We start from the raw sequence: 11,691 nt of genomic DNA, 5'->3' as shown, positions 1-11,691 counted from the left end.
TTGCTACTGCTATCTCCTGCCTCTCTCCTTGGGCAAATAATGGCTCTACTTCGTTCTCTAACTTCCATCATCGACTTCTAGCGCGTCTTTCGAAAAGCACCACAACGGACGGGCGAGCACTTCATCAACCTCAGTTTCTCGTACGAGTTCTCGTATGAGTCCTCGTATGCGGTGCGCAATCTCCAAACCTCTTCTCAGTTCTGTCATTCTCGATACCATAGGTCAAAGCGTGGTAATCCGCCATCTCCTGCATCCAACCGAGAGCCTATCGTTCCTTGCGGGGGAATGCCCACGCCTCCCCTGGTTGATCAAGCCTGTCGCCCTTCGAGTTCCGTTCAGCCTTTCCTTGTCCTGAAAACCTAAGTCCCCCCCCCCTTCTGGCCGCCCCTGGTCACCCTGCCACCTGCGCCAGCCTCTTCCGACTAGCTGCCATTACGTGACAAGGTGGTAAGGTGATGTTGCTGGAAAAGAATCGGATCCCGCATCGACCATGGGAGAACATGCCAACACAAACTGCCCCTTGTAAAAGGATCAAAGGCTATCGCCATCAACGCAGGCTAAAAGAGGTGGAATTTGTGGCCCAAAGCACTGGCGCAACGCTTGACTCAGTGGCGCAACTTGGTGTCAACGGCGTCGCTGCCATGTGCACATTTGGCAGCGGGATAACGCCTTGATATGCAGGTCCTGGTCTTGGGTTCTGTCGCATTTTTAGCTAGTAAGGGGAAGCACAAACAATAACTCGCCATCTCAATCGGTCATGCCAACCTCGCCTCTTCATGCGCTCTCCCGTTTCGTGCCCTTGTCCTGGAAGCGAGTTACAACTTGCATGACAATTACCTCTTCTCAGAGGGCGAACAATGTTTCTGGAAGCTGTTGCCTCTAATGCACAGAGATCCTGTTGTGCTACAAGTGTCCAAGATCCGCATGGCACACAACCGAGGGTGTGCTTGGGGTAGGAGTTCGACTAATATTCCCATTGTCGTCGTGCAAACTCGCTCAATGCTACACTGCCACCAGTTGTCGAGCAGTTGAGATGCCTACACCCTCTCCAATCAGCTGCGATACTCGAAGCAACTGACAGCCTCACCGACTTTTTGTCTATAGGTCCTCGCACTATCTGACCTTCATGGCAGGTGCACTGGATTAGTGATAATGAAGGGAAGTACCCGAACCATCAATTTCTGGTGATGTCGAACACGTCAACGCTACACACAGAAACCAAGTCTCGCAACGTATCCTGAGCGTACAGCTTCAGGCCATCGCCATCTCTGTGCGATGTCGAGCTGCGCGTAAATTTTGGTCAAACAGCCTCTGCAATGGTGGGTTTAGAAAGGATTTAAAATCATCACTTCTTTCCCGATGATTTCCAGCTCGATCTTGATTCCCGCTACCGCTCGATTGTCCAGGATGTCGACGACTCGACAAGGAACCTCATGCTTTGCCACTTAATCAATACTCCTCTCTCTACCTCGCTGCTCCTCGACCCACCCCTTTACGTTGAGTCGTCTCACGGACCCAGAGCCTCACAATAACCTCCGGTTTCTCGAAAATCTCTTCTACTATTTTTGACCCTAAAAAGGGCACAGTGCCCCGTTCCTGCGATTACCCGTCTCTTTCACACCGTTCGCCGGATAGCTGTCTGCCCGATTCCTGTTATCTGGCTCCCTTCTCTGCACATTGGTAGCATCCTCCCCTACCATTCCTCTCCGTGATGTGAGTTGGTGGTGACATCCGGCCACGATGCAGGACTTGATCCGGTGGGAATGCGTTGCGAACGGAAGCGAGTGCTCGAATTCGTATCAAATGAATGGACTTGCTCAAAGCGGACCAACGAACGAAAATGCCCAATGATATCTTGTGGACCTCCACCACCAGTTTAGGAAATACTGCGAACTTTCGACTTTGCACAGAGCCTGACTTGCTGTTCGGAAGGCTGACGTCCCTGGAGTTTCAAAGGGAGAAAACGGTGGAACGGATCCAAGTGCCTGGAACAGCGGTAAGCTGGAAAGCAAAAGCACATAAGAACGATCGAACCCATGTCTGTGTCATGCTCAGACCCAATCTTCTGGTTCTGCTTGACCAATCCAGACTGTCGGTACTGGAGCAAAGCATTTGGACCGATATCGAGACTATCCACAGGTTTCATGACCGTCGCCTTTCCTGTTTCTAGCAGCCCTCATCACAACTATAGCCACATTCATCATCAGTTATATCTGTGTCCTCAAGAAACCTCCTACGATGCTGCTCTCAGCGTGCATCGGATCCGTCTCCGCCATCGTTCTTTTCATCGCACCACTGCCCATTCTGGCCGCTGACCAAACGGTGGATCAAACATTGGTTGCGAATTTGAAGATGGCGGCGACCATGAGTGACCGTCTCCACATGCTTTCGGACCAGCAGCTTCTCTACAACTTTTCCTCGAACCCGGTGTATTCCTGGAAGCCGGGTAGCGTCTGTAACGCAAATGCAGCGACCTGGCCTGTGCTCTCCACCGTTGGGGCGACGGTGGCGCAGCTCAATCTCGGGCCATGCGCGATGCTTGCACCACACTTGCATAGAGCCCACAACTTGGTCGTTGCAGTGAGTGGAACAACCCATACGTACATGGTGCAAGAGAATGGGGCACGGCTGGTACAGCAAGTCTTGACCCCGGGCATGATGACCATCTTTCCCCAGGCCAGTGTGCATTCTATGTACAATATGGGTGCGTCTACTCTCGTGCCAAACGAGCCTGTGGCTTTTCCTGACGATTTCCCAGGCTGCGGAAACAATCAGCTCTATTCATTTCTCAACGACGCCGACCCAGCAACATTGAACATCGCACAGGCGTTCTTCATGATGCCGAAGGACATTGGTACGCAGGTGATGCCATTCATCAACCTCACCGGCGGGAACTGGACGGCCACAGGTCTGCGCATCCCGGCCATCGGGACGGGAAGCCAGGATGGATTCGAGGCGTGCAGGCAACGATGTGGACTTAGCACGAAAGCCGCCCCGGATGGGTCTCTGGTGGTATAGATCCCAAGGTGATTCTTTCTGGCTTTCTCTGCTGAGATCTGCTACTTGTTGGAAATCCTTTCAGGTGTCGGCTTTGTGAACTTTTTCTCTCGCTGCAGGCGGGATTTCGTACGATCAAACTTGTACGGGGTATCTTAGGGCCGAAGCGATGGTCACAAGCTGAGGCTTGTGCACTGCCTCGACACTCTCGAGCACTGGCGAAGCCGGATCTGAGGCTTGTTGTTTGTTCGCTATTTGTCGATCACTTACTTAGCCGCTCCTTTCTAGTGGAAATATTCGACCAACATTGACACCATCTCTATAGATATGCACCCCTGCTTACTGTCTCCGGTATCAAGATGCCCCAAGCATACGCAGATCCTATGACGCCATGCCATGACCAAAACCAAAACTCATTCTTCGTTCTGCCTCTGGTCGCGTCCAAGAGAACATGATCGTCTGTGCAGTCGACAATGTCCGGGCCATAGTGTTCTATATTTTACTCGACCTTCCAACTTTTCAAGTCCACCACACTGGCTTCCGGCGTTCTCTCTTTCGTTGGTGTCCGTGGTCCACTCGGAGTGTCCGGCCTGCTCTTATCGCCGCTGGCACTCGCATGCAGACTTACATTCTCCCGGTATGCAACGTACTCGCTATCGGCATATCCCAGGACATTTCTGATCTCAGAACTTCTAAGCCGTTTGATCCTCGCGATCTCCGCGGATGAGTAGTTCACCACCGCCCTGCCGATCTCTTCTTCCCTCGATACCAACTGCATGGAGATCGAGTTAGAATTGCCCATGGGAGATAAGCTACCCAGTGGTGTCTTGTCCACGACAACCAAGCGGACGGCTTCCTGTTGAGCGAATGTCCCTTCCACATCGACGATCCCGACGGGTAACAAGCCGGCTTTATTCGCCAACGCGACGGAGGCACCGCGGTCGATGTAGAGTGTGCCGTGGGGAGCGAGGCCGTGGAGGATCCAAAATGCGCGGTTGCGGATTGGAGATGAGGACGGAAGGAAGCGTGTATGCAAAGGTGGCGGGATGCTTGGTACGGAAAGCATTGTGCCAGTCTCACCATCGACCTCTACAGGTGGGTGGAGATGGCGTATGATTGCGGCAATATTCCCTGGTTTTGAAGACTTTGTGATGATCGTGCTCGTACCTGTGGCAGTCGCTAGTCGCGCGGCGACGATCTTCGTAGCCATACCACCCGTTCCCAACGCCGACCCTCGAGACGAGACATCCACCTGTAGAGCATCGATGTCGTCAACCACGAGGATTGGCTTCGCGTCGACAAACTTCCTGGGATTCCTGTCGTATAGGCAGTCTACATCAGTCATCAAGAATAGATAGTCTGCATGGACCATGGCCGCAGCGATAGCAGACAAAGTGTCATTGTCGCCAAATTTGATCTCTGACACCGCCAACGTGTCGTTCTCGTTGACTATGGGTATCACCCCCATTGATAAGGTCTCGGCGAGCGTGTTCTGCGCATTGAGATATTGAGAGCGGTCGGCGATGTCATTGCGTGTGATCAGGATCTGGGCCACGGGCTGGTTCCTATGTGCAAAGAAGGAGTCCCAGATCGACATGAGGCGGGACTGACCGATAGCAGCAAGGGCCTGTTGAAGTTGACAAGACATGATTTAGCTTGTTGTTAAAATCGGCGATCTCGAGATACTGAGAGACATAATGAGAGAAATGGGCTCGTCTGCCAACCTACCTGAATTTGAGCCAGATGTTTCGGTCTCTTGGGCATATTCATCCTCTGTAGCCCGACCCCGATGGCCCCGGACGACACAAGGACGACACGATGCCCATCTCGCCTTAAAGTGACGGCCGTCTCTACAATCTGAGCGAGAATCGAAATGATGGGTTCGTGGGTGGTCTCGTCGACAATGGAGGAAGTCCCTATCGCCAGTACCACAGTAAGCCTCGTCCTTGTTGACCTCTTCTTTTTGACGTTCCCAAATAGATAGGGCATCACGGGTAAGTAGCGTCTTTACCAATTTTAATGACGATCGTCAAATGCTTTCCAGTCCTCATTGTTTCGGTTTCCAACTTTTCTGAAGATATGATAGTTGTACTTGTAGCACCACGCTGAGACTCCAAATGCCGAGGTCTGGGTGGCTCATCTTGAGTCAAAGGGAGGTACGAAAAGGAAGACTCGGGCCTACGCCCTTCAAGACAAGTACACAAGGCTGTGACAGAGATGATTCTTTTCTCCGAAAATTTTGCCAATCAGACTTTATTGACAAGGCGGATGTGCATGCAATCCTAAGAATAAGTGAGCGAGTCAGATTTGAGCTTGGCGCATGAGGGGGGAGACCTCCAAGGTCAATCATCGCAAGTTTCCCCTTTGGTCTACCTCGTACAGCTTCGGTGTCACTTTGTTCTTTGAATGGGTAGTTCTGCTTCTTGTTTGTTCTCCCTCTTCTTCCAAGGCCCTAGATCAAAGCTCCCTCGTTATGGCTGACCACCCCTCCTCCACCTCGTCCTCTAGTCCTTCCCAGCAAGATGCTTCAGACTTCCTCCCCAGCAACACCTGGTGGAATCGTTCAGTAAATTTCTTCCGCATGATTACCGGGCGCATGTCTCCCGGAGGAGCGCAAAAGTACTGGGCCGATGCGGACGATCGATATAGCGCATTCGATTGCAAACGCTGCGAAGAGAGCCGGGACTATTTATTGAAATATTCGCCGATAATCCGATTCATGAATGAGAACATTCACAAATTGGGTGGTGACTTGGGACCGCATAACATCCACTGCAGAACGTGCAGAGGCGACGAGGAGGCAATGCAAGGTGGCTTTGACCATAAATACGGCATCAAGATATGTGCAAACTATGTGCAGGAACGGTCTGTCCTGGAGGATGTACTGGCACACGAGATGGTGCACGCATATGACCACCTGCGATTCAAGACGAACTTGACCCTTGAGGATGATCTGAGACATGCGGCGTGTTCGGAGGTCAGGATCTGCCGACCTTGTAAGATATCCAAGCTAACTAGTGCACGCAGATTCGGGCAAGCAACCTCAGCGGTGAATGTCGCTGGGCCAACGAGTTCTTTCGCAACAAGATCCTCTCTTTCACGAACCATCACCAGGACTGCGTCCGACGGCGAGCGATACGGTCAGTCATGGGTCGACCGAACTGCAAAGACGACGTACAAGCAGTCAAGGTTGTCAATGAGGTGTGGGACAGCTGTTTTCGGGACACGAGACCGTTTGATGAGATATACCGGTGACATTGGCTGTGGTACTCCAACAGTTTCAACTCAAGAATCGTTCAGCAAGGCGTTGGAGGCACATATAGATTCCACTTCCATCAACCAGAAAAGGCACACAGTGCATTTAATCGACACCCAGATCCGACCAAAACTCCATTCTCCTGGGCATAAACTTAACTATATCACACTCGCGCAACGAACCATGCAGGTTGATGTTTTCATAATGTAATTGTTTTGCTCGTTGACTTTCAATCCTTCCAGCGGTTAAGGAACTTCTGCATTGCTACGTCGGTCGGTTGACCAGCTGCAGCCACCTGGAAGAGTCAGCAGATGGTCTCCTAGAAGGTATTCGGGGGATCTTACAGGATTCTCGCGACTAGAAACGCTGAATGTCAGGGCCAAGGTGTTCGTTGTGACGGCATTTGGGGTGCCGGCAATGGTTTGGTAGACTGTATATGCGCTGGTTGGCCACAAAGGAGAAGCATTCTTCGCAGTGATCTTTGTTTGGGCCATTGGAGGCATGGGGGCATAGCGGATTGTCCCTGTCTGCATGGTGTAAGGGGTACTATAGACAGCGTCTCCGACAGATGGGTTGTTTGGACCAGCGCCCGCCTGAGGGGCTTGGACGTTGTTGACGTCGGCTGGGCCGGCAGTACCAGTAACAGTCCTCAACCCTTGCTGTACCACGGCCGGAAATGTGCCAGTCATGCTTTTGAGAGAGAAACGATCGGAGAAGTTGATGACAGTGCCTCCTGTAGCGGCGGACACGAATTTCAAGAAATAGGCGTTGGGAATATTAGCACCAGTACCCGGCTGCAAGGTAATAGTGATTGAGTTGCCCGTGGTAAAGGTTCCTTCTTCAACAAGTGTTGCGATCGGAATCTGAGCACACGCAGTCAGCCTCATATTCCCGTCTACCACTGCTCTGTGTTCTTACGTAGGCGGACTCGTCGTTACCTCCTGCACACAGGAAAAGTTGATAATTGGCGAGTTGGGAGAGAGGAGGTGAGTTGCCTGAGTCTTTCCATTGTATCTGCAGATTGAGTCCGGTGATACTGTCCCCGGGTTGGGGTGCGACAACTTGAACATCAGCACGCGTAAAAGGGATGATGGCAACCGCCAGGAGATAGATGCTCCGTAGAATCATTTCGCGGGCGAAGTTGAGGTCGGAATGGGACAGGCAAGGAGAAGAAACATGCAAAGTAAAACGCAGTAAGAATTGTGCTGTGAAGGATTTGGTTACCAAGGACTCCGTGTGAGCGCAGTTTACGATTTGGGACGAGGCCCAGCCCAATCCGTAAATAGCAGAAGATCAAATGCAAGGCACGACACTACCAACGTCTCACTCCGACCCCGCCTATCAGCCACTGGTAATTCTTTGTTCTCAGCCGCTTTATTTGCGTCATGCCTTCGTGAGGTAGACACTGTGCCATCTTGAACGGTCCTTCTTCAATCTGCCTCGGCCAGTCTTGTTCGATATGGGCTGGTCATCTACGGATGGCTGGGCTACGAGGCTCTTATCCGGCGATCCTGTTGTCATCCTCATCGCATTCCTGGTCACAATAACCCTGCCACTACTCGTCCACCTGTACCTCTACACCCAGACTGCTCGTGCCAGAGTCGTCCCAAGTTTCCTCCTTCTTGGTTCCAGCGGCGCAGGCAAGACTTCTCTGGTCTCTTTGGTGAGATTCTGCCCGGTCGGGCTCTTGTCAACCTACTTGACTAACAGGATGTCCAGCTACAAAAACGATCCTCCAAACTAGAAGATTCCCAAGCAGAAGCAGCACTCACCCGCACTTCCCAAGTATCCTCCTCCGTCAGCTTACTACTTCCGCCTTCCGTCCCCTTGGGGTCCAACAAATATCGCTCCGATAATGATGTCAGCCTGAAAGACAAACAATCGACACCATATGCAATGATCGATACCCCCGGCCATGGAAAGCTCAGGTCGGACCAGGCCTTATCACACATCCAGAATCCTGCCCTCCGTGGGGTCATATTTGTGGTTGACTCAAGTGTCCTGGACACTAGCGACTCTTCCACATCTCGTGACACTGCTGTATACCTCTACGATACATTACTGGCCCTTCAGAGACGAAAAACTCGAGGCAAAAACAAGACCGCAATACCCGTCCTCATCGCGGCGAATAAGCAGGATTTGTTCACCGCATTACCGACAGGTGCGGTCAAGGAACGCCTACAGGCCGAGATTGAACGGGTACGTGTTTCCAGAAGCAAAGGTCTCGGTACTGTGGGCCAAGACGTAGATACCGATGCAGAGGAAGACATTCTAGGTGGTGGTGGCGAAGACAAGTTCAGTTTTGAATTGATGGCGGAAGAGTATGACATTAGGATAGACGTCTTGGGAGGAGCAGTCAGAGGAGAAGAAGCGGGCAAAGGAGTAAGGAGGTGGGAGGAGTGGATAGGCGGTTGTCTCTAATGATTCAGACAATGCCACGACTTAATACATCCTGCGGAGATTCTTGATAGCGATGAGGGTATCTCATTTCGTCTTGTACTTCCAGACCAGGACCATTGAACTCGTCTTGTGTCAGAATACCGCCAACCCCCTCTTTCAGATAAAGCAGCAGGCGATACGCGCTGTTGCCGTTCATGTAGTACCTATGCAGCTTCTTGCTCCTCAAGAACCCCAGTCGCTCGTACAACTTCATGGCCGCTGTATTGGTCTCCTCGGTCTCCAACGCGATCTCGTCTGCGTCTTTCTCAATCATCAAATCCATCGCTTTGCTGACAAGCGTTGTGGCGATGCCCTTGCCCCGAAACTTGTCCTTCGTGGCCAGCATAGCGATGTATCCTCTCAATGGTCCTCCTCGATGTGGCTCTAGTTTACAGATCACCACTCCGGCGAGTCTGTTGTCATCGTTGGCGTCAACGGCCATGAAACAGAGTTCAGGCCACTGGTAGAGAAAGTACCGGTAGACATAGATACTGTAGGGTTCAGAGAGGTCTTTGGAGATCAGTTCGCGAATTTGAGGAAGGTATTCGGCTTCCTTCTCTAGTGAGTATTGCAGGTAGTGGATGTCGGCAGGAGTTGTTTGGAAGTGCGCACTGGCAGAGACCGCGCTGACTTTGCTGCCGCTGAGCGACTCGACAGCAGCAGCGGCATTGCCGCTCATGGTATCCTGGCTTCTAAGGTGTGGTCAAGAATGCCATGTTGGAGGTGGAAAGCGAATCGCACGGAGAAGATTTGTTCCTGAAGATCTCTCGCCCTAGAAAACGCCGATGACGAAACATGTGAAAGGGCCAGACCAGGATGATTTAATTGCACACTCAGCAGCAACCCATACCCCGAAGAATCCGCGCCCACCCCTGGAATATTATACTATCGCGTGCCTCCATGCAAGTCCACTGCTTGCTCGAGGCGCTGTACTTTCAAACATGTCCTCTCTCCGTCGCCGCATTGCCAACATCATCAACGAGTCACCTACACCCTCCCCCGAACCAAGTCGCGATGGTACGCCAGATCCCAACGAAGAGGTCAAGCTGGTCTCCAGTAAGAAGCTGGAACAACTCAAGAAGAGGAGACACAGTAAAAGAAGATCCGGCATCACATTTGGACTGGGCGGCTTGCTAGGCTTATTGTTGGCTTTACTGTTTGCTCAGTCGCAAGATGTTATCAAATTAGAAGGATTGCTGGAGGTCAATTTAGACAGTCGGCTGGATGTCATTCCTATAGGCATAGTGAATGATGTGAAGGATCTCTCGAGAGCTGAACGGGATGTCGTCAACTATGACTCGTTCTCCGTTGGTCTCCATCTGCTCTCCCAGGGAGTGAAAGCCCACCATCCCGTCATTATGGTGCCTGGAGTGATATCTACGGGACTGGAGTCCTGGTCCACGGGCGAAAAGTCCAGGCAGTACTTTCGGAAGCGGCTGTGGGGTTCATGGTCCATGATGAGAGCTCTCGTCATGGACCAAGCTGCCTGGAAGAAGCACATCATGCTGGACAAAGAGACAGGACTTGATCCTCCAGACATCAAGCTACGAGCAGCGCAAGGCTTTGATGCCACTGATTTCTTCATCACCGGGTATTGGATTTGGAACAAAATTCTGGAAAATCTCGCCACCATCGGATATGATCCGACAAATGCTTTCACGGCTGCTTATGACTGGCGCCTGTCCTATGCCAACCTGGAGCGCAGGGATCAATACTTCACGCGGCTTAAGAACTATATCGAGGTGGCACAAATGACAACTGGTAAGAAGGCAGTCCTCGTCTCGCATTCTATGGGCAGCCAAGTTCTTTTCTACTTTATGAAGTGGGTAGAACACAAGGATCATGGTAAAGGAGGCTCCCGGTGGGTTAACAAACATATCGACTCATGGATCAACATCTCTGGTTGCATGCTTGGAACAGCAAAAGACATTCCAGCAGTACTTTCCGGTGAGATGAAAGACACTGCTCAACTCAATGCCTTTGCTGTCTACGGTCTGGAGAAGTTCTTATCCAAGGAAGACCGCGCAGAGATCTTCCGCGCCATGCCTGGTATATCGTCGATGCTGCCCAAAGGCGGTGATGCGGTATGGGGCAATGCTACGTGGGCTCCAGACGATTTGCCGCCTCCAATACAGAACAAGACGCACGGAACATTCATCTCGTTCAAGCCGCGTGGCAATCTTACGGAGCCCGTGCGCAAGAATCTCACAATGACACAAGCCTTTGACTATCTTATGCATATAGCAGAGCCTTGGTATGCGGAGCAAATCAAGCACTCGTATTCTCATGGCATCGCCCATACGAAAGCCGAAGTCGAACAAAACGAAAACAACCCTCTTACCTGGGTGAATCCCCTAGAGTCTCGACTTCCATATGCGCCTGACATGAAAATCTACTGCTTCTATGGTATCGGCAAGCCTACTGAGCGCTCATACTTCTACAAGGAGCACGGCCACTCACTGAACGGGTACATCAACGTCTCCATCGATACCAGTGTTAATTCTCCCAATGGCCGTCTCCAGCAGGCGGGCAGCGTTGACCATGGAGTCGTCTTTGGTGAAGGTGATGGTACTGTCAACCTCCTTTCCACCGGATACATGTGCGCAAAAGGGTGGCGAGAAATCAAAAGGTATAATCCTGCAAACATCAAAATCACGACCTTTGAGATGCCGCACGAGCCAGATCGGTTCAGCCCTCGTGGCGGACCGAATACAGGTGACCACGTCGATATCCTGGGTAGAAGTAGCTTGAACGACTTGATCCTCCGAGTTGCAGGGGGAAAGGGTGAGCAGATTGAGGAGAGCTATGAGAGCAGGATCTGGGAGATCAGTGAGAAGGTGAAGATCTATAATGAGGAATGAACCTAATGATGGAAGCTGGAAACTGTACACTAAGGCAATTTGGGCGTTCTTGTTGTTGCATGGTGAAGCTTCGGGCGCCGTGGATTGTGCATCTGTGTGTCTCTTTCGAGTGGCACAATAGCACGGTCCCTTCAGGTG

At 51.6% G+C, this 11,691-nt stretch overlaps 7 protein-coding genes across 7 annotated transcripts; 4 read left to right on the top strand and 3 right to left on the bottom strand.

Moving 5' to 3' along the window:
• Window positions 1-1,840: 1,840 nt before the first annotated feature.
• AYO21_09711 (hypothetical protein) lies at window positions 1,841-3,018 on the top strand (the record flags this gene model as incomplete). Its single annotated transcript, XM_022659640.1, has 3 exons — window positions 1,841-1,996; window positions 2,089-2,095; window positions 2,171-3,018. The coding sequence occupies 3 exons, from the start codon at window positions 1,841-1,843 to the stop codon at window positions 3,016-3,018; spliced, it is 1,011 nt and encodes a 336-aa protein (XP_022508036.1).
• A 478-nt stretch (window positions 3,019-3,496) lies between these two features.
• On the bottom strand, window positions 3,497-5,048 carry AYO21_09710 (glutamate 5-kinase; the record flags this gene model as incomplete). Its single annotated transcript, XM_022659639.1, has 3 exons — window positions 3,497-4,624; window positions 4,726-4,913; window positions 5,009-5,048. The coding sequence occupies 3 exons, from the start codon at window positions 5,046-5,048 to the stop codon at window positions 3,497-3,499; spliced, it is 1,356 nt and encodes a 451-aa protein (XP_022508035.1).
• Window positions 5,049-5,470: 422 nt separating this feature from the next.
• On the top strand, window positions 5,471-6,252 carry AYO21_09709 (hypothetical protein; the record flags this gene model as incomplete). The annotated part of the gene is made up of 2 exons (XM_022659638.1): window positions 5,471-5,974; window positions 6,025-6,252. 2 exons carry the CDS (start codon window positions 5,471-5,473, stop codon window positions 6,250-6,252), a joined length of 732 nt encoding a protein of 243 aa, XP_022508034.1.
• A 230-nt stretch (window positions 6,253-6,482) lies between these two features.
• AYO21_09708 (hypothetical protein) lies at window positions 6,483-7,381 on the bottom strand (the record flags this gene model as incomplete). The annotated part of the gene is made up of 3 exons (XM_022659637.1): window positions 6,483-6,548; window positions 6,598-7,116; window positions 7,172-7,381. The coding sequence occupies 3 exons, from the start codon at window positions 7,379-7,381 to the stop codon at window positions 6,483-6,485; spliced, it is 795 nt and encodes a 264-aa protein (XP_022508033.1).
• Window positions 7,382-7,712: 331 nt separating this feature from the next.
• AYO21_09707 (hypothetical protein) lies at window positions 7,713-8,528 on the top strand (the record flags this gene model as incomplete). Its single annotated transcript, XM_022659636.1, has 3 exons — window positions 7,713-7,916; window positions 7,964-8,452; window positions 8,514-8,528. The coding sequence occupies 3 exons, from the start codon at window positions 7,713-7,715 to the stop codon at window positions 8,526-8,528; spliced, it is 708 nt and encodes a 235-aa protein (XP_022508032.1).
• Window positions 8,529-8,678: 150 nt separating this feature from the next.
• AYO21_09706 (hypothetical protein) lies at window positions 8,679-9,371 on the bottom strand (the record flags this gene model as incomplete). The annotated part of the gene is made up of 1 exon (XM_022659635.1): window positions 8,679-9,371. The coding sequence occupies one exon, from the start codon at window positions 9,369-9,371 to the stop codon at window positions 8,679-8,681; it is 693 nt and encodes a 230-aa protein (XP_022508031.1).
• A 262-nt stretch (window positions 9,372-9,633) lies between these two features.
• Window positions 9,634-11,553, top strand: AYO21_09705 (hypothetical protein; the record flags this gene model as incomplete). The annotated part of the gene is made up of 1 exon (XM_022659634.1): window positions 9,634-11,553. The coding sequence occupies one exon, from the start codon at window positions 9,634-9,636 to the stop codon at window positions 11,551-11,553; it is 1,920 nt and encodes a 639-aa protein (XP_022508030.1).
• Between the last annotated feature and the right edge of the window lie 138 nt (window positions 11,554-11,691).

This window comes from Fonsecaea monophora, assembly GCF_001642475.1.
Source record: "Fonsecaea monophora strain CBS 269.37 chromosome Unknown Scaff100, whole genome shotgun sequence".
NCBI lineage: Eukaryota > Fungi > Ascomycota > Eurotiomycetes > Chaetothyriales > Herpotrichiellaceae > Fonsecaea > Fonsecaea monophora.
The sequence above is the reverse complement of the archived record's forward strand: the minus strand, read 5'-3'. Positions and strand labels throughout refer to the sequence as shown.